General features: G+C 62.0%; 8 protein-coding genes across 8 annotated transcripts; 2 read left to right on the top strand and 6 right to left on the bottom strand.

Annotated features, from left to right (window-relative positions):
* Nucleotides 1-80: 80 nt before the first annotated feature.
* Nucleotides 81-653, bottom strand: GGTG_07898 (hypothetical protein; the record flags this gene model as incomplete). The annotated part of the gene is made up of 1 exon (XM_009225729.1): nucleotides 81-653. One exon carries the CDS (start codon nucleotides 651-653, stop codon nucleotides 81-83), a length of 573 nt encoding a protein of 190 aa, XP_009223993.1.
* On the top strand, nucleotides 457-5,393 carry GGTG_07897 (phospholipid-translocating P-type ATPase). The gene is made up of 2 exons (XM_009225728.1): nucleotides 457-4,923; nucleotides 4,993-5,393. Exons 1-2 carry the CDS (start codon nucleotides 1,061-1,063, stop codon nucleotides 5,105-5,107), a joined length of 3,978 nt encoding a protein of 1,325 aa, XP_009223992.1. The 5' UTR covers nucleotides 457-1,060; the 3' UTR covers nucleotides 5,108-5,393.
* Nucleotides 5,394-5,468: 75 nt separating this feature from the next.
* Nucleotides 5,469-7,121, bottom strand: GGTG_07896 (hypothetical protein). Its single transcript, XM_009225727.1, has one exon. The coding sequence runs from the start codon at nucleotides 7,045-7,047 to the stop codon at nucleotides 5,554-5,556; it is 1,494 nt and encodes a 497-aa protein (XP_009223991.1). The 5' UTR covers nucleotides 7,048-7,121; the 3' UTR covers nucleotides 5,469-5,553.
* Nucleotides 7,122-7,125: 4 nt separating this feature from the next.
* On the bottom strand, nucleotides 7,126-8,712 carry GGTG_07895 (hypothetical protein). Its single transcript, XM_009225726.1, has 2 exons — nucleotides 8,273-8,712; nucleotides 7,126-8,081 (listed from the first exon to the last, which is right to left on the bottom strand). The coding sequence occupies exons 1-2, from the start codon at nucleotides 8,654-8,656 to the stop codon at nucleotides 7,329-7,331; spliced, it is 1,137 nt and encodes a 378-aa protein (XP_009223990.1). The 5' UTR covers nucleotides 8,657-8,712; the 3' UTR covers nucleotides 7,126-7,328.
* Nucleotides 8,713-9,162: 450 nt separating this feature from the next.
* GGTG_07894 (hypothetical protein) lies at nucleotides 9,163-11,130 on the bottom strand (the record flags this gene model as incomplete). The annotated part of the gene is made up of 2 exons (XM_009225725.1): nucleotides 9,163-10,005; nucleotides 10,102-11,130. 2 exons carry the CDS (start codon nucleotides 11,128-11,130, stop codon nucleotides 9,163-9,165), a joined length of 1,872 nt encoding a protein of 623 aa, XP_009223989.1.
* Nucleotides 11,131-12,222: 1,092 nt separating this feature from the next.
* On the top strand, nucleotides 12,223-15,459 carry GGTG_07893 (leucyl-tRNA synthetase). The gene is made up of 2 exons (XM_009225724.1): nucleotides 12,223-12,900; nucleotides 12,990-15,459. The coding sequence occupies exons 1-2, from the start codon at nucleotides 12,385-12,387 to the stop codon at nucleotides 15,408-15,410; spliced, it is 2,937 nt and encodes a 978-aa protein (XP_009223988.1). The 5' UTR covers nucleotides 12,223-12,384; the 3' UTR covers nucleotides 15,411-15,459.
* Nucleotides 15,460-15,548: 89 nt separating this feature from the next.
* On the bottom strand, nucleotides 15,549-16,994 carry GGTG_07892 (hypothetical protein; the record flags this gene model as incomplete). Its single annotated transcript, XM_009225723.1, has 2 exons — nucleotides 15,549-16,530; nucleotides 16,672-16,994. The coding sequence occupies 2 exons, from the start codon at nucleotides 16,992-16,994 to the stop codon at nucleotides 15,549-15,551; spliced, it is 1,305 nt and encodes a 434-aa protein (XP_009223987.1).
* Nucleotides 16,995-17,528: 534 nt separating this feature from the next.
* On the bottom strand, nucleotides 17,529-19,557 carry GGTG_07891 (formate dehydrogenase; the record flags this gene model as incomplete). Its single annotated transcript, XM_009225722.1, has 4 exons — nucleotides 17,529-17,881; nucleotides 17,974-18,518; nucleotides 18,598-18,752; nucleotides 19,282-19,557. 4 exons carry the CDS (start codon nucleotides 19,555-19,557, stop codon nucleotides 17,529-17,531), a joined length of 1,329 nt encoding a protein of 442 aa, XP_009223986.1.
* Between the last annotated feature and the right edge of the window lie 320 nt (nucleotides 19,558-19,877).

Raw genomic sequence — 19,877 nt, 5'->3', positions numbered from 1 at the left:
TGAAGCAGCGCGTCGACGGCAGGCGCACGCGCCAATCGGGAACTCACATGTACAGGAGAAGCTGGAGACCGAGGGGATGATTAAAAGCGCAAGTGCATCATGGTCAAATCTGTAAGTAGTAGTGTACAACGGTTGTTCAAAACGCTTGCAAAGACGAATTGGACGGGACGGGCTGGTCGAGAGGCCTTTGGCACATGGAACAGCTTCCGGATGGTGGCGTTGTCGCTGTCATTGGAACATTGGAAAAGAAAAGCTGGCCTCAGCTGCGATTGGCCGCGCTGGTTGGTCGCAGCAGGGGTATGGTGGTTGCTGATGCCAGGGTACTCTGAGGGCCAGGCCAGCGGGGCCAGATCGCGGTAGCTCACTAACAAAAGGGACATTGACGATGGCTCGCACCAGCGCCGGCACCGTCGGAGAGGACCCGCCCTGCCGTCTCGAATGAGTTCTTCCATGTCTTGGAAAGGAAGGCATGTGCGACCCAGCTCCGTTGCCCGCGCCTGACTAACAAAGGGCTGGCGGCCAGGCTGAACTGGGGCATTTGACTGGGACGCTGGGATTGTATCTTGTGCTTCTGCAGTGCAGCCTGGGGCATTTTCTTGTGAGGATCTGTGCCGCGTGGCCTCCAAGAGTTGAGGGTTGAGGGCACGAGACATTGCGACGCTTGAAATGATTGATTTTGACAAAACCTAGCCGAGGTCCTTGCTTGGTACATGCTTGGTCCCCTTTTTGTTTGTCGTTGATTTTGTCGATACCATTGTAGCCTTCCATCCCAGCTGGGTCGTCATAGCCAGATCACAGCCCCACGAGCTTTGCCTGCCCAACACTCGAGCTTCAACCGAATACTGCCCCAAACTCCACATACACGCTTCCCCAACCCGCGCCGTCGTCCGCAAGCCCCGTCACGCGCCAAACGATGATCGCATAGATCAGCTGCAAGCTTGTCCTCCCCGACCGACCCTACGCTAGCGGAAAACCTAAACCAGAAACCCACGACGGCCGGGAGAGGCCACGCAAATAAAGCACAGCACCAGCATCCAAACGCCCAGGACCTCGATGCGGCATGCCTCCTCCGCCCACCTCGTACCACCCAGCGAAGCCGCCCGACTCCCCGGCCGACGACTCTGATTCCGATCTCGAGCTCGACCTGCAGGAGCTCGATCCCCAGACCACGTCGCCCCGACCCGCACGCGAGCCCGCCCCTGCGCCACGGACCGAGCAGCGGACCGCGAGGATACCGCTGCGCAACCTCCGCATGGGGAGCCTGCGCCGCGGCGATCGATCCAGAAGCTATGGCGAGCTGGGTCATAGGAGGGACGGGAGCGCCGACGCCGAGGCCTCCCTGCTAACCCCTGCTGAACGCGATGACCGTGGCGGGGGCAACCGGGCGGCGTCATCGCGGTTCGAGGATGACGCCGACAGGTCGGCCGTCGATGACGATGCGCCGCTTCTGCCCGAGAATGGGGACGGTCGGCGCCGAGGCTCGGCACACAGACGGCTCCAGAGCCTCGCGGGCGGCCTACGCCTGCCGAGCTTCATATCTAGGTCTAGGGGCTCAAACCAGGCCGAGGCAGAGCTCCTGGCCGAGGACGACCAGGTCGCGCAGGAGGACCAAGACCCTTCGGGCTCCCGGCTCGTTGCTGTTGGCTCGTCACAGGCCACGCGCTTCCCGCCAAACGTCATCTCCAACGCCAAGTACACGCCCTGGTCCTTCCTGCCCGTGACACTGTACAACGAGTTCTCCTTCTTCTTCAACATGTACTTCTTGCTCGTCGCCCTCTCCCAAGCCATTCCCGCGCTAAGAATAGGCTACATCTCGACCTATATCGCGCCTTTGGCTTTTGTGCTCATGATCACGCTGGGGAAGGAGGCACACGACGACATTGGCCGGCGCCGCAGGGATAATGAGGCCAACTCAGAGCCTTACAGCGTTGTCCAGTTTGACGAGCCTGGTGCGTCGTCTTCGCACCCGAGGACCCGAAGGAAGCTCAAGTCTACCGCATCCCGCAGGCAGGCGGCCCCGCGCCAGGCCCGCATGGACAGGCTCTCTGATATACAGGAAGAGGAGGAGCAGATCGAGGGAGAGGGGACCCATAAGGGACCGTCTTCCGAAGTCAGGGAAGTGACTAAGCCTTCCAGGGACCTGCGTGTGGGTGACGTGCTAGTGTTAACCAAGGGCCAAAGAGTCCCGGCGGATGTGGTGATTCTGAAGTGCATATCTTCGGAACCCACTGCTCCCGAGCCGGCGCCAAAGAAGGCTGCCGAGCCTGAGCTGCTGTCGCTCGACGAGAGCTCTGGCGAAGGGAGCTCGGCCAGTGCGAATGCCGAGCCTGAATCTGAGGACGATGTCGGGCAAGGTGGATCCGGCGGCGAAACTTTCATTAGAACCGACCAGCTCGACGGTGAGACGGACTGGAAGCTACGGATCGCGTCTCCTCTGTCGCAGAACTTGGCAACCTCGGAGCTTGTCCGACTGAGGGTGACGGGCGGGGAGCCGGACAAGAAGGTCAACGACTTTGTGGGCACGCTTGAGCTGCTTCCCACTCGGCAGGACGCCATGAACCACAACGCCACCCTGCCTGGCGGCGATTTGGCCAATGTCGCCCCCCTGAGCATTGACAACACTGCTTGGGCAAACACCGTGATCGCATCAAGCGCCACCACTCTGGCCGTCATCATATATACCGGACCCCAGACCCGATCCGCCCTTTCGACCTCCCCTTCCAGGTCCAAGACGGGCCTGCTAGAGTACGAGATTAACTCCTTGACCAAGATCCTTTGTGCGCTAACTTTGGCGCTCTCCGTCATCCTCGTTGCCCTGGAGGGCTTTGGTAAGACGAGCATGTGGTATGTCAAGATCATGCGCTTTCTGGTTCTTTTCTCCACCATCGTGCCTATCAGCCTACGCGTCAACCTGGATATGGGCAAGAGCGTCTATTCTTGGTTCATCCAGCGGGATCCAGGCATGCCCGGCGCCGTGGTCCGGACGAGCACCATCCCCGAAGACCTGGGGCGGATCGAGTACCTCCTCAGCGACAAGACGGGTACCCTCACACAGAACGAGATGGAGATGAAGAAGATACACGTCGGCACCGTATCGTATGCCAACGAGGCCATGGACGAAGTGACTGCGTACATCAAGCAGGCATTCAGCACGACCAGTTCATCGCTCGTCACACCCTCGTCCACCTTTTCGACGGCTGGTGCCAGCGGCACCACGCGCACTCGCCGCGAGATTGGTGCGCGTGTGCGGGATGTGGTACTTGCGTTGGCCCTCTGCCACAACGTAACGCCGACGACGGACGAGGAGGACGGCAAGACGGTCACATCCTACCAGGCATCGTCTCCCGACGAGATCGCTATTGTGCGCTGGACTGAAGAGGTTGGCCTTCGACTGACGTACCGCGACCGAAAAACCATGGTTCTGAGCTCGTCTGACACGGGCAAAACCGTGGTGCAAGTGCGCGTGCTAGACATCTTCCCGTTCACGTCCGAGGGCAAGAGAATGGGCGTCATCGTTCAGTTTTACGAGCGGCCCCGGAACGGCCTGCCTGAAATCGGGAGCGGCGAGATCTGGTTCTACCAGAAGGGGGCGGACACGGTCATGACGTCCATCGTGGCAGCAAACGACTGGCTTGATGAGGAGACGGCCAACATGGCGCGCGAGGGCCTCCGGACGCTGGTGGTGGGCCGCAAGCGACTCTCGTCGGAGCAGTACCGCGAGTTCGCGGCCCGGTTCCAGGAGGCGTCGTTGGCCATCAACGGACGCGACGCGGGAATGCGACAGGTGGTGTCGCAGCACCTGGAGCGCGACCTGGAGCTGCTGGGCGTGACGGGGGTCGAGGACAAGCTGCAGCGCGACGTCAAGCCGTCGCTGGAGCTGCTGCGCAACGCGGGCATCAAGATTTGGATGCTGACGGGCGACAAGGTGGAGACGGCGCGCTGCGTGGCGGTCAGCTCCAAGCTCGTGGCGCGCGGCCAGTACATCCACACGGTGGCCAAGCTCGAGCGGTCCGACGCGGCGGCGCGGGAGCACCTCGACTTCCTGCGCGGCAAGACGGACGCGTGCTTGCTCATCGACGGCGAGAGCCTGGCGCTCCTGCTGGGCACCAAGCACCGGCTCGATTTCGTGTCGGTGGCGGTGGCGCTGCCGACGGTGGTGGCGTGCCGCTGCTCACCGACGCAAAAGGCCGAGGTGGCGCGGCTGATCAAGGAGTTCACGCGCAAGCGCGTGTGCTGCATCGGCGACGGCGGCAACGACGTGTCCATGATCCAGGCGGCCGACGTGGGCGTGGGCATCGTGGGCAAGGAGGGCCGGCAGGCCAGCCTGGCGGCCGACTTCTCCATCGAGCACTTCCACCACCTCACCAAGCTGCTCGTGTGGCACGGCCGCAACAGCTACAAGCGCAGCGCCAAGCTGGCCCAGTTCGTCATCCACCGCGGCCTCATCATCGCCGTGTGCCAGACCATGTACAGCATCGCGCTCGAGTTCGAGCCCGAGGGCCTGTACAAGGACTGGCTGCTGGTGGGCTACGCCACGTGTTACACCATGATGCCCGTGCTCTCGCTCGTGCTCGACAAGGACGTGGATGAGGAGCTGGCCAACCTGTACCCGGAGCTGTACAAGGAGCTGACGTCGGGCCGGTCGCTGTCGTACCGCACCTTTTTCGTTTGGGTCCTGGTCTCGGTCTACCAGGGCGGCATCATCCAGGGCCTGTCGCAGATCCTAACGGGCAACAAGTTCGACACGCGCATGGTGGCCGTCAGCTTCACCGTCCTCGTCCTCAACGAGCTGATCATGGTCGCCATCGAGATCACGACCTGGCACATCGTCATGATAGTCTCCATCATCGGCACCTTTTTGATCTACGCCGGCTCGGTTCCCTTTCTGGGGGAGTACTTTGACCTTCATTTTGTGGCTTCTTGGTGAGCTTCCTCTTAGATGATGGACATGTTGATTTTCCATGCGCTTACTAACAATCTTGCTACTCTTAGGGAATTCTTGTGGAAAGTCCTCGCCATAGGTAGCATCTCGCTGATCCCGCCCTACGTGGTCAAAGTGGTGCTGCGGGCGCTGAAACCACCATCGTATAGAAAGGTTCAGGGTTAGACGGATTTAAGGGGTGGCTTTTTGGGTTGTATTCCCTTTGTTGAACAAGCGCGCTGTGCTGTTTAGCCTTGTTTGTATGTTGTCGGCCGCATCAGTATGGCGTTTTCCTTCTTTTTTTGTCTGTTTATTCATTTTTACTTCTCAATTTCACCTATGGTATCGTAAGAATACTCATTGGGGCAATGCCGTGACTACCATTCCAGAATTTTGGTTCATAGGAGGTTGGTTATCGGATATAACGCGTCCTGAATCAACGAAAGGCGTGTTCCTTGTGTTTTCGTCATGGTGATGATGTTAATGGTTTATGGCATATAAATTGTTCCTTGACGGAGGATCGCCGGCGCATTGATGAAAGCGTGATGGGCCTATGGCTGGATATGCAGGATTTTTTTTTTTTGGATTTTTTTTTTTACTTGATTATACAGTTATATACAGCGGGATCTCCCCTACAGCTTCAAGACGAGCCAGTTGCGCAGCCTTTCGGCGTTCTTCTTCTTCAGCTCGCCCAGCAGGCCGCCGACGGGGCCCTGCAGCTCTAGCTTGTCCCTCCAGACCTTGGCGCCCGCGAACTTGTTGACGAACCCGTCCGGTCCCGACACGAAGACCAGGTCCTTGCCCGCGCCCGCGGACGCCCCGGGTCCGCAGCGGCACGCACCGCCCTCGTTGGCGGGCGGGTCGGTCGCTGTGCGCTGCAGCAGCGCCTCGGAGTGGTATGGGCAGGCGCCGTCGGGCGGCGCCGCCGGAGCACTAGCAGCAGCAGCAGCAGCGGTGCTCTTTGCAGGGAGCACGGCGGCGGCGACGAGCTTCCCGTCGATGAAGGTCTTGTCCTCGTCCACAAACGTCTGCAGGGCGAGGCGGCCGCCGTGGCGCCTCGCCATGCCGTCCAGCTGGCGCACGACGGGCGACGACGGTGCCAGGCTCCGGCGCTCGCGGTTCGCCCACAGGATCGAGACGGAGGGTTTGCTGTTGGCGTCGTTGTCGTCGTCGCCGTCGAGCAGCGCGTGCGCGACCTGCAGCGCCGGTGAGATGCCCGTGCCCCCGGCCAGGAACACCACGCGCCTCTCCTTTTCCCTCTCCGTTCCGCCGCCGCTACCGAGCCGCCTCTTGACGTCGAGCCCGAGGTGAGGCCCGCGTAGCTCGACGACGGCGCCTAGCCGTAGGCGGGCCAGGTAGCTCGACACCTCGCCGCCGTCGACGGCGCGGACCAGGATGCGCAGGTCGCCGCTGCGGCGGCTCACCTCCCACGGGTCCTCCTCCTCCTCACCACCCTCAACTGGGGGCGGCGGCGGCAGCGGCGTGTACTCGCGCACAATCTGCAGCTGCGGCTGCTTGACCTCGACGGCCCAGAGGCCGTGGGCCCAGGCGCGGGCGTAGACGGCCTCGTTGGAGTGCTCGCGCGCGCCCGTGAGCCAGATCCAGGGCGACCAGTCCGAGAGCCAGTCAAGGCGGCGGGCGTGGAAGCGGCTGGCGGCCGACGACCGCGCGCCCAGCGTGCGGTGGCGCGGGCGGAGCGTCAGCACGGACGTGTCGGCCGTCACGGGCTCGCGCGACACAATGGTGAAGGGCACAAAGGTCGTGTCGTTGAGCTCCCGCCCCGTGAGCAGGTACTGCGCCAGGGGTAGGTCGCCGCTGCGCGACTGGCCCCACGCGTAGAAGCCCCAGAGCGTGCCGCCGACGGCCGCGGCGATCAGGGTGTTGCGCAGCCACGCGGGCGGGAAGGGCTTCCCCTCGGCGGGCCGCGGCGGGGATTCAACTCCTGGCCCTGCTGGCGCAGGCGGTGGTGCGGTGGGCGTGGGCTTGGGCCCCCGGGATGAGAGGCAGGGGGTGGAAGATAGCGCCCGGGTCCTGTGAGGGAGACATGGTGGGTTGGCGAATGAGAAGGTCGTCCCTTGTGTGATGGCCCTCCCCAAGCGCAGTTTCGAGGCCATTGTTCGACTCATTATGTGCTGTGTTTTGTTTTCATATTTAAGGGCCGGATTCTACTCATGCATTAATGAATGCCATCGTCCAAGAAAGTGGGAATGGATGCAGGTTGCGGACTCCAAGTAGTTTTGAAGGCTATCTTATCAACACCAACCCTAACCCTGCAACCACCTCGTATAAGCCAGTCTCCCACGGCCAGCCTTCCCCCAAACACATACACCTTTCAGGCGTAAACGAGTACCTACGGCTAGTGGTATTATACTAAGCTTTTCGTGCTATAGTCCAAGCGCCCAACATTTTAAAGCCTCAAGATCTTGCTGTCTCGGGTGATGCCGCCCCTGAAAAGCTCCTTGATGACGACCCCCTTCCTGATCGTTTCGCTGATGATCCCCTCCACATGCCGCGGCTCGACCCTCCCGTACCAGATCCCATGGCCGGCGAGCGCGTGAGGCTCGCCCCGGTAGTCCCGCAGGCCCGGCGGCAGGTACACAATCACGTTCCCGGCGAACTTGTGGCCGCCAATGTGGCTTATGAGCCCGACCCTCGCCGTGCAGTGCACATCTCCCCTTTCAGCATCCCCAGCAGCCGGCAGCTCCTTTTCAGCACCATCACTACCGCCACCGTCGTCCGCCTCGGGCAAGCGGACCGGCCCGTGCAGCACCCGAACGCCGAGGCGCGGCAGCGCACGCTCAAACTCAGCGCGCAGGACGGGTCCGTAGATGCCGCAGCGCGCGTCGCGGCCGCCGTGTCCGCACGCGAGCACGAGCACGTCCCGCACGTCGGCCACCCCCCGCAGGGCGGTGCGGTACGCGGGCTGGCGCACGAGGCGGTCGCGGTGGACGGGCGACTCGGCGTCGTGGGCCGGGTGCAGGCGCTCGGGCAGCAGGTAGGCGCGGGCCAGAGCGTCGACGTGGTCGAACGAGACGCGCGGCAGGAACGGTACGTGCTTGAAGCTCGGGAGCAGGTAGGCCGACGTCGACTCCACGTCGGCCCGGCCCGGCAGCGGCGAGGACGGGAAGGACGAGTTTAGGACCGAGATGTTGTGGTACGGCTGTGCTTTTGGGGTTTGCGTTTTGCGTTGCATGGTGGATGGTTCACATGATAGGCAGGACTTACCGTCAGCATTGGAACCGCAGTAATGCGTGTCGTTACAAGGGTGATGAGAGAGCAGGGATGGCATCTAAAAATGACCATCCCCGCGCCGTCCACTTCTCGCTGTCCTCATGGACAAGAAACACTCACGTCGCTATACCGCCCCCCGCGGCCAAACAGCTCGCGCAGGTCGGCGGCCAGGTTGTCGCCGCTGTGGTCCTCCTCGATTCGGGACGGCCAGTCGTCGCGGCCAGTGCAGACCAGGACGTGCTGGTGGTAGGCCGTCATGACGCCGTTAAGGGGCGACGTGTGGTCAATTTCTAGCCCGTCGGGTAGCTCGGGCGTCGCGGCGCAGGGGCACGTCGGCGACGGGCATTGGTCGACCGTCGGGAACGGCGGAGGCGCCGCTGTTGAGGACAGGGTGCGGCGTCGGCTTGTATTTGCAATTGCGGCCGCCTCTGGGACACAAGCCACCTTCGTGACACGGCGGGCGGCCTGTGTGGAAGCTCGCGATAAACCCCTGATCGAAAACATTAGGGCTCAGTGCGTTGTTCGGACCCTTTTGGCAGGCTCAGGAGCGTTCAAATTGCATCAGGCCAAGACCCTCGCTGATTGATGACGTATTTTTTTTTTGTCTCCCACGTGACAGGTTATACTGGCTCCCTGTGAGCAACCGCCTGCTCTCTCACAACCCAAAACCTCTATCCTTTCGACATTATATACCTGTCTACCTATCCCCAACCTTAAATCATTTCATCGAGCAAAGGATGTATGCCATTGCTCGTCAATAGGCATCGTCCATGGCCCATTGGGCCATCCGCAGCACGCACCAGTTCCCGAAACTGGCGGCAGAGCCGAACCCAGACCAGTGAGGACAGTATTAGTACAAATATACACAGCGGCGCTAGCAGCTAGGCTCAAGCTGCTGGTTAGCCCGAAATGTCTAATGGTCGGACCCATCATGGGCCCGACCGCTCTTCTCTTGTGATATCGTGCGAGGGCTTCGCTCAGCATCGCCTCCCATTCTAACCGCGGTGTCATCACCTGGACCACCGTTTCCAAAACTTCCACCACGGCGCGCCAGCGCCTTCGCCCACGCTGCCGAGCTCCCGCTTCACGGCCTTGCCCCTGCCCCTAACGCGCCAAAAGTACACCGGTATGCCGGCCACGACGAAGGCGATGACGATGAGGGTCTGGAGCGGCTGCGCAAAGACGGCGCGGCTAAGGAGAAACAGGCTGACGCAGCAAAAGATGACGGGGGTCGTGATCCACGTCTTGTACGGCCGCTCCAGCTCCGGCTCCTTGACCCGCAGGATGATCAGGCCCAGCACGGTCAGGAAGTAGAAGGTGTAGCCCGCGACACCGTAAAAGGTGACGAGGGTCCCGAACTCGCCCACGGCCACGTAGGCGGCCGTCAGTATCGCGTTCACCGTCAGTGCCCACACGGGCGTGTAGAAGAGGCCCGTGTCCTCGTCACCAAACAGGCGGGCTAGTCTTTTCGCGAAGGAGCTCTGCGCCCGCGTCGACATGGCCCCGTGCTCGCCGCCACTCCCTACCCCGATCCTGCCAAGGAACGCAGGGAAGTAGCCCTCTCGACCCGCGACGTAGACTAGACGACTGCTGGTGAAGGTGGAGCTGTTGAGCGCGCCAAAGCACGATGCGCTGACGATGAGGGCCAGGACGAGTGAGCCAATGGGACCGAACACCTTGGCGCCGAACATTACCGCCACCGTGTTGCTCGAGTTGATGGTGGCGAGCGGCAGAACAAAGAAGTATGATACGTTTGCAAGGACATAGCAAATGATGACCATCGGCATCGCCGTGTGGATCACGCGGGGCAGGTCCTTGGTTGGGTTCTTGAACTCCCCGACCACATAGTTTGTCTGGGAGGATCGGAAGGGTGGGTTAGCATGGGATGTATGCACTGGGGAAGTACCTCGCGGCCGCGAGCGGGGGACAGGAGTGGACAAGCGACTTACGTTGTCCCAGCCATCATATGCCCACAGACCAGCGTACAGAGCAACGGCCCAGCCGGCCGTATCCGTCTTGGTGCCCTCAAACCATGGATGCTGCTTCCAGTCCTGGTTGGCTTCGCCCGAGTACGTGAAGCCCGTGACGGCAACAACGATGCCCGTGACCGTAACGCCGATCAAGGCAATAAACTTTAGGAACATGAGCGCATCGTTCAGCCGTGTACCCAGCCGGGTCGAGACGCAGTTCAGGAACGTGACAAGGGCCAGGCCAACTAGCGCGACTGACTTGCCGACCCAGGGGTTTATAGTCTCGGCCTCGGCGCCGATGAAGGCGCGCACCAAGTACTCGCCCATGATGATAGCGATGATGGCCGCGCTGCCAGGCTTGAGCACCAGCACGGCGACCCATGAGAAGAGAAAGCCAGACAGCTCGCCCATGATCTTGGCTAGGTAGACCTGCGACCCGCCGTTGAGCGGGATGGCGCCGCCTAGCTCGGCATAGCTCGCTGCGCCGGTCCATGCCAGCACGCCGGCGATGACCCAGACAATTACGGACGCGCCCGGCGACCCGACGTTGACGTTGACCTGGCTAGGCGACGAAAAGATTCCGGAGCCGATGATCAGACCAACGATCAGCGAGAGGCCGTTGAGGTATGTGAGCGTCTTGTGTTTCTCGAGCGAGCCGCCGCCCAGGCCGCCGCCGCCAGGCTGGCCAGGGGCGGTGGAGGCGCCCAACGGGGCATAGCCGGAGCCGGTGGTGGAGGAGAGCGGGAAGAGGTTTGCGGCGAGGTCGAAGCCCGATGAGACGGAGAAGGAGCGGTCGTGGCGGTTCGTGCGTCCGTACGACGAGGCGGCAGCGGCGGGGTTGTGCGAGTCGAGGGGGTCGTCGCGCTCGAGCGAGGCCTTGCGGGACGAAGATATGCTAGGGCGCGAGTCGGTCTCTTCTGCCGTGTCCTCCTGGCTGGAGCTCGCCAGCGACGCGAGCTCCAGGGAATCGCGGGCGTGCCCCTGTGCTCTGGAATATAGATGCGGCATCGGACTGAAAGGAAGGAGGGGGGAGCCGCGCCTGGCTCCGGGAATCGGGGGGGTCGTCGGTTCGGTTCGGTTCAGGGGCGTTCTCCTTGTGGTGTTTGTGTAACAGGCGGCTTAGAGATGTAGACTCCTGATGCTTCAAGGGTATATACAAAGTCTGTATCCAACTGCAGCGATCCAGAAGCTGCAACAAGGGCGGTCTGCGAGACCTCGGGCGCGGGCTTGTCTGGCGAGGACTGACTTGGCTGGCCTTCGTTTCGGCGACGGTCCCTGGCGCGCCGGATCGAGGAGGGCAGCAGCAGTGATCGCCAAAGGGGATTTCGGACAATGCGACAAGACGCCAGGCGCTACTGTACAGAGTGCCGCCGAGAAGCTAAGACATGCAACAAAGAAAAAGGAATGGCAAGTATCCAGATTGTTTTCCGCAGCCGACGAAACGATTGAGATGGAGCAGAGCGGAGAAGGGGAAACCGCCGCTGTTTGGTTTCGGCTCGAGGTCAGTCCTGTCCAATCCCTGTTACCGTCTTTTTTTCCCTGCCGTTTTCTGGGGTTGAGCCTGAGCCATGCTGGGGGGCCAAATAGCAGAGCCGCCACGATGCGATAGACCCCACTACGTCTCCGTGGCGGCGTCAATCCCTCAAATTCAGGCAGCGATAGCGGCTTGACACGACATGGAGCCTGCGATGGCCGCTTTGACAACCAGAGGGCACGTCGAGTTGCAACGGAACCCATCACGTCAGGCCCGTGCCGAAGTTTCTCCCCAAAGAGGTGTCTTGTCCGCACCAAGACGTGACACAGAGGATCTACGGCGCAGCTGTCCTGCTGACGGCCAAATATGAGACATAAATAATAAAGTGTTGGACTGCAGGGCTTCCAAAAAAAAAAAAAAAAAAAAGAACAGAAAGCATGATAATTGCCCGCATCGAGGACCACGCCAAGGGCCGGCTCCAGCCTTAAATATCTCCCGGACGGTGGCAGCGTGGGCTTGGCTGCACTGAGATCCACAGTTCCCCAGATCCCTGGGTAGTGCACCTGGCTAGTGTGGCTGAGGCACACGGCGCTCGACATCGCCAGACATTCAGGCGTTGCGGGGACCTGGAAAACATCAGGCAAAATCTTGGCAACAAAAAAACCCATCGACTCGAGATGCCGTAACCCCACATCGCGCTCGCCTTATTGTGCTATCCAGAGTAGACAGATCAAGCTCCCACACTGCATTGATGCTGCGCCTGGAGTTAGGGGCATAATGCTGCCGAGATGTACTCGACTAGCGCAAGACTGCTCGGTCGCCTGAGGCCGCTCAGCTGCTCCAGCCATGCGCTGCTCCGCCGCGCCCCAGCGGCCCCGGCCACGGCTGCCCGCCGAGGCTGCACCCCCTATAGCACCTCGACCCCGGGAATCAGGCTGGACCTGCCTGCTCTCGACCGCAAATGGCGCCAGCGGTGGTCTGCCGCCAGTTCGACGTCGGCTGCCGGCTCTGGGGCCGCTCCTGATGGCGGGAACTCGTCCTACATCGTGCCCATGTTCCCGTATCCCTCGGGCTCTCTCCACCTCGGGCATTTGCGCGTATACACCATCGCGGATGTCGTGGCTCGCTTCCATCGCATGCGAGGACGGGACGTGGTCCTTCCCATGGGTTGGGATGCCTTTGGCCTGCCGGCCGAGAACGCCGCGATCGAGAGGGGCATCGACCCGGCCGTCTGGACCAAGGAGAACATTGCGAAGATGAAAGGGCAGCTGGAGGTCATGAACGGGTCGTGGGACTGGTCTCGGGTTGGTAGCCCCAGCCCCAGAGCAAATCGTTGCATGCTTGCCCTACGGATGCCAGACTGACCCGTGGACACGTGATGTGTACTGTTCAGGAGATTTCGACATGCGATCCTGAGTTCTATAAGCATACCCAGAAGATTTTCCTCCTCCTCCATGAAGCCGGGCTTGCCTATCGAGCCGAGGCCGAGGTCAACTATGACCCCGTGGACAAAACAGTCCTTGCCAACGAGCAGGTCGACGCCAACGGCCGCTCGTGGCGGTCTGGCGCTTTGGTCGAGAAACGCCGGCTCAAGCAGTGGTTTCTGCGCATCTCCGAGTTCCGCGAGCCGCTGCTGAAAGACCTCACGGCCCTGGCTATGGACGATGCCTGGCCCGAGCGGGTACTGGCTCAGCAGCGCCACTGGATCGGCCGTTCCCAAGGCGCCCTGGTCAAGTTCCCCATCATCGCCCACGGGCACGTTCACAACAGCATCGACGTCTTCACCACTCGTCCAGACACCTTATTCGGCGTCCAGTATCTTGCCCTCGCTGCCGAGCACCCGCTGGTCGTCGGCTTGGCCCGTCGGGACCCGGACCTCCGGGCGTTCCTGGACGTGCTGCCTGGACTGCCCCCTGATTCCAAGGTAGGATACCAGCTCCCCAACGTCCGGGCAATCAACCCGCTCGCGTATAACGAGGAGTCGCCCGACGCCACCAAGGTGTCTCTGCCCGTCTACGTCGCTCCGTACGTGCTGGGTGATTACGGCGAGGGTGCAGTCATGGGCGTGCCGGGACACGACACACGTGATCACGCCTTCTGGCGTCATCACCGCAACGACGAGCCGGTCCGCATGGTCCTGGCACCGGCCTATGATGGAGCCACAACCTCTGTCACAATGCCTACCGAGGACGGCACCGACGAGCCCTTCCTCGACCACGGAGTCATAACGGCACACGGCGGACCATATGAAGGCAGGCCATCGCCAGAGGTTGGAATGATGCTGATTAAGATACTCGAGGAGGCCGATCTGGCGCGCCCCGAGGCCAAGTGGCGCCTGCGCGACTGGCTCGTCAGCCGGCAGCGCTACTGGGGCGCACCCATCCCCATAGTGCACTGCGGAAGCTGCGGCGAGGTGCCTGTGCCGGACGACCAGCTGCCGGTTGAGCTGCCGCGCGTCGACGGCCACTGGGCGGAACGCAAGGCTGGCAACCCGCTCGAGACGGCCGAAGATTGGGTCCGCACCAAGTGCCCCAGCTGCGGCGGCCCCGCGAAGCGCGACACGGACACGATGGACACGTTTGTCGACTCGAGCTGGTACTATATGCGCTATGCCGACCCCAAGAACCGCGATGCGCCTTTCTCGGCTGAAAAGGCCGCCCAGCTGCTCCCTGTCGACCTGTACATCGGGGGCGTCGAGCACGCCATCTTGCACCTGCTCTACACCCGTTTCATCTACAAGTTTCTCATGTCTTCGACCCTTCTTCACGGCCCGGGCCCGTCGTCAGTCGCCGCAGCTGTGGCCGAAGAAGACGGGGAAATATACGAGACCAGCCCTGTAATCCACGAGCCCTTTAAACGGCTAATCACCCAGGGTATGGTACACGGCAAGACCCTCAGTGACCCGGCCACCGGTCGCTTCCTCAAGCCTGACGAGGTCGACATGTCAGACCCCAGCCGCCCAAAGGTCGCGGCCACGGGCGAGCCAGCCACAATCTCGTTTGAGAAGATGTCCAAGTCCAAGTACAACGGCGTGGACCCCACCGAGTTTATATCAAAGTACGGCGCCGACGCAACGCGGGCGCACATGCTCTTCCAGGCGCCTGTGGGCGACGTGCTCAACTGGGACGAGGACAAGATCTCAGGAGTTACCAGGTGGCTCAGCCGGCTGCACGAAGCCGTCGTCCGCGCGGCCGGTGCCGTCGGGAGCGGCAGCAGCGCTGACGTTTCACCCAAGGCCTACCTAGAGAGCCGGTCCGGCGCCGACACGGAGGCCAGGCGGGACGCCGACGTGGCGATATGGCGCCACGTGCAGGAGACGATACCGTCGGTGACGGCGTCGTACGAAAAGGTCTACTCGCTCAACACGGTTGTCTCGGACCTGATGGGCCTGACGAACACGGTCCTGGCGCACAGGGACGCGGCGAGCGGGCTCGTTACGGCCGCCGCTCTGTCCTCACTGCTCCGCATGCTGGCGCCCATCGCGCCGGCGTTCGCCGAGGAGTGCTGGGCCATCCTGCGCGGCGGCTCGGGCTCCGTCTTCGACGGCGGCGTGCGCTTCCCCGAGGCGGACGGCAGCCTCGCGGGCCTGCAGCCGAGTCGGCAGAACTGCGCCGTCCAGGTCAACGGCAAGCTCGTCGTGGTGGCCAGGATCCCGCAGCCGCCGGCGCACCTCGGCAAGGCGGAGCTCGACGGTTGGATCGTGGGGCAGGTCCTGGCGAGCGCCGAGGCCAGGGAGAAGCTGGCGGGGCGACCGATGGACGCGGCCAAGGCGTACGTCGTCCGGGGCGGGAAGCTCGTCAACTTTGTGCTGTAATTATATATAAGATAGACGAACAAAGAAGGAAAACATTGTATATCAGGCATCGGGGCTAGTGCAAAGCGCGTGTTTTTTTTACGCAATTGACGACCAACGTTCCCAAGCCGCTACTTGCATATCCAACACTCCCCCCCTCTAGTCTCGCGGCTCGTAGTCAAGCTGCACCAGCACCGCCCTGCCGTGCCCGCTGCCCCTGACAGGGACGCGGACCCCGTCCACGACGACGTGGTCGACCTCTTCCGCACCGGCCGGCGTCGACGCGTCGGGCCAGTCCCGCCAGATCTCGACGTCGACCGCCGCCACACCCTCGCCCACCAGCCCCGGATCGTCGTCGTCGTCGTCGCCGGCGCGCCGCCGCCGCCAGAACCTCTCCCCGCGCAGCAGCCGCAGCGCAGCCCCCGCGACGCGGCGGGCCTGCGCCAGGTCGCCGACCTCGAGCAGCACGACGCGGGCGCGGGCTAGCGCGGCCGCGACGTACAGGACGCGCGGGTAGAAGACGTCCTCGGGGCGGCGGCGGCGGTTGGCGTCGTTGTCGTCTCGTTGACGATGGCGGTACGGCGACAGAGGCACGTTGGCGGCCTTGGGCTCAAAGTCGCGCACGCTGCGGGCTGTCTCGCGCGCGAAGCCGGCCTCGGACACGTAGGGCGGGTTGCACGTCACCACGTCCCAGCCGCCGCCGCCGCCGCCTGGGTGGGCGAGGAGGGAGCGCGCGAGGGTGAAGTCGTGCCAGAAGACGTCGGCAAGTGCAAAGGTTGGGGATGCTGACTCCTCCCCGCCGCCGTCTGCTCCTGTTGGGAGAGGAAGAAGGGTGGGGGGAAGGAGGTATCTGCGATTGTGGGCGGCGTTGTCGCGCGCGAGGAGGACGGCAGACGCCGACACGTCCAGGCCGCGCGCCTCGACGTCTATCCCCAGCGACCGGCCCAGGCGCGAGAGGAGGAGAAGTGGGATGCAGCCCGTGCCGGTGCAGAGGTCGAGGATGCGGAGGGGGTGGCGGGTGCAGGCAGAGTTGGCGGTTGCTGGGGCTGCGGGCTGGAGGGCGGGGTGGGAGGACAGGGCGTGCAACCGGCGACCTCGGATCAGGTCGGCTAGGTGGACGGTGTAGGCCTCTGTCTCGGGTCTGGGGTTTTATAGTTGAGGGCGCTCAGTATAGGGAAGTGTACATGTGATTTTTTTTTTTCGATTTTTTTTTCCCCCATCACTTGCGAGATATGCTCTCTTTTACTCAAAACACCACACTCCCCACATGTCACTCGCTCACCTCGGAATCAGCACCCCCGGCCGGCACTTGATCTCCAGCTCGCCAAACGGCTGGGTCCCCAGGATGTACTGCAGGGGCTCGCCACGCCCGCGGCGGCGGCACAGGCGGGCCGTCAGCTCCTCGCGGCGGTCCCCATAAGCCCCCCACCACCGCCTGTGCTCCCCGCGGGGCAGTAGGCGCTGCGGCAGGGTGTCGGCGTGCTCGCGGATCCAGCGCAGCTCGCTCAGAGCCGAGGGGATGCTCCTGCACACGGGCAGCAGCACCGCCGCGTGGGGGGACAGCCTGTGGGCGGCCCGGAGCAGCGATGGGCGGAGCCGCGGCATCGCTTCAGGGGCCGGGGCAGCCTGGCTTATCTGGTTGAAACCAGGCCTTGTTGTCTGCTCGTCTTCAGTTTTTGCTAATGTGCTAGAATTAAGTTGTGAATTGCCTCCAAAACTGTCGTGAAAGTGGCGAGTGAGAAGTGGAGTTGGCCCAAACCTGCACACTGTGCTGACGGCCCCACAACCACCAAAAACACCGTGTCGATACGGTGTTTGAATCCAATGGGAGCTAAATTTGAACATTTTCATTTTCACATTCCCAACCAACACTAGTTCAAGAGAAGAAAAAAATAACGGCTATGTGACAATGCTATATGCAACACATCTTCCTCGGGCAGTTACACAGCAACAATAGCTGGCAGCCCGTCCCGAGGCTCGACGTCGATGTATCCTGAGCAAGGCATCTTGCCAGGATTGCGATTAAGCCTGCATCTGCTCGCTCGCTCGCTGTCTCGTCTCTGAGAAACTTTCGCGTCGAGAAAAAAGAAACAACCCCCATAGACCTTCGTTCTCTCACTCTCTCATTCTCACTCTCTCTTACGCCTTGATCTTGTCGCGCTGGCCGTAGGCCTTGGTGGCGTAGTCGCCGCCCTGGACGATGAGGTCCTCGGGGCGGTAGTCGTGCTTGCCGCTCAGGTAGCTCTGCAGGATGGCCTTGGTGCCGTCGGCGTAGCGCTTCTGGGCGTCGAGCGAGGTGCCCGACATGTGAGGCACCATGGCGTTGCCGCCGCCGTACTGGTTCTTGGCCGTGCGCAGGACGTGGTCGGCGGGCGCGGGCTGCGGGAACCAGACGTCGCCGCCGTATCCGCGGAGGTGGCCGGTCTCGAGGGCGGCAGCAACGTCCTCCTTGACGACGATGGCGCCACGGGCGGTGTTGACGAGCCACGAGCCTTGGGGGAGAGGATTGGTCAGCTTTTGGGAACTGGGCAGACAAAGTCACAAAAGACATAGTCACAAAAGACCTAGTCACAAAAAGACTTACCGGGCTTCATCTTGGCAATCAGGTCCTTGTTAAACAGACCGCGCGTCTTCTCGTGCAGCGGACAGTTGATGGTGACGACGTCGCACTGGCCTAGCATCTCCTCGAGGCTGTCGACGCGGCGGCACCCAATCTCCTTCTCCTTCTCGGGCGACAGGGGCTGGTAGTCGTAGTAGAGCAGCTCCTTGCAGTCAAAGGGCTTGAGGCGGCGCAGCACGCGCTCGCCGATGCGGCCGACGGCGACGGTGCCGACGACCTTGCCCTCGAGGTCGAACTCGTTCTTGGCCGCGGCCGCCACGTCCCACTCGCCGGCCTGGATCTGCTCGTGCGCGGGCACAAAGTTGCGCACCAGCACCAGGATGGTCATGACGACGTGCTCGGCCACCGACACCACGTTGGAGCCCGTCACCTCGGCCACGGTGATGCCGCCGTTGGTCTTGTTGGCCGCGTTGAGGTCCACATGGTCGGAGCCGATGCCGGCCGTGATGGCGAGCTTCAGGTTCTTGGCCTTGGCGAGCCTCTCGGCTGTCAGGTAGCCGGGGTGGAAGCTGTGGGTGAGTGTTGCAGTCAGCTCCTTGTCCTTGTCCTTGTCCTGTATTTGTATCTGGGGTCTTCGCTTTCACGTACGGGGTGGTGATGATGACCTCGGCGTCGACGAGCTCCTTGTCAAACTTGGAGTTCTCGCCCTCCTTGTCCGAGGTGGTGACCAGGGTGTGGCCCTGGTCCTCCAGCCACTTGCGGATTCCAAGCTCGTTCTCCGTCGTTCCGAGAAGCTCGGGCACCTGTGCAAGACGGACCATCAGATTAGCCTCTCTCCTCTGCTTCCCTTGAGCGCATCATCGGGCCAGAGGCTCCACCTCTCCACCCCTCCACTCCTCTCCCCCGCAGTAGCTCCAGCTCAATTGCCGTTGCCGTGACACCATGTTTGCTATCTCTCCGAGATGTCGCCATTTATCCCCTGCAACCCCGCATCCCATCGTCCACTCTCGCGAGCCGCAGCCAACGAACCCCCTATTCGCCTCCTCCTCTCGCTTCGGCTGGGCGAACCAGTCGCGAGGGGTCCCACACACAATGTGCACTGCCGCCCGCCCAGTCTGGACATTGGACTGCTTGTTTGCAGTTCTCGTCTCGAGTCCGGGTGGCAACAGCGCGTCATTGAGGGACGCAAACAAGGCGAGGTTCGAGGCATTGGCAGCGAGTGAGGACAGATGATGGGAAAAACAGGTGGCCTGACTCGAAATGGAGAACAGGCCAGAACGAACAACCAAAGGACGAAAACAGTGCTCAATGGAAAAACTGGGAGAGACTCACGTCCTTAGCATGCTGTCCACCGTCGTACAGAACCAGCAGTACTTTGACCTTTTCGCGTTTGGTTGTCAGCATCCTGACCGACGTCTTACTCAGGGCGCTGCCGAGGAAGTGCCGGGGCGCGCGGGCTGTGGCGGTCTGGCTGCGCAGGGCGGTCTGGGCGGCGGCCGAGAGCGAGGGGCGCGCGGCGCTGGTGCTGCTGTGGAAGCCCCGGAGGCGCGAGGCCACGGGGCCGAGCGGGCGGGTGAAGGAGCGGGAGGAGGAGGCTAATAGTACCATTTTGGAAGAGTCTCTCTGGGGGTTTCCCCGCGGTTTTTTTTATGTGTGTCTGTTTATGTCTTGTCTATCGGTTTCGAAAGAAGCGGAAGCCCAAATGATCGGTGTCAGTTATACAATTATCGGGCTCCGGCGGGCCAGAGAGAGCTTCAATGGTAGTAGAAAAGGGGTATAAGAAGAGAGAGAGGAGAGGAGAGGTGTAGAATCTATAACAATGGCAAGAGTGTGATACAGAGGAATCAAGGAGACATCGTGGGAAAGCTGGCCGACAGAGCAGAGGGTGAGAGAGACCTACTTATACGTTTGCGGGACGTGATATGCGA

This window comes from Gaeumannomyces tritici (genome assembly GCF_000145635.1).
Source record: "Gaeumannomyces tritici R3-111a-1 unplaced genomic scaffold supercont2.4, whole genome shotgun sequence".
NCBI lineage: Eukaryota > Fungi > Ascomycota > Sordariomycetes > Magnaporthales > Magnaporthaceae > Gaeumannomyces > Gaeumannomyces tritici.
The sequence above is the reverse complement of the archived record's forward strand: the minus strand, read 5'-3'. Positions and strand labels throughout refer to the sequence as shown.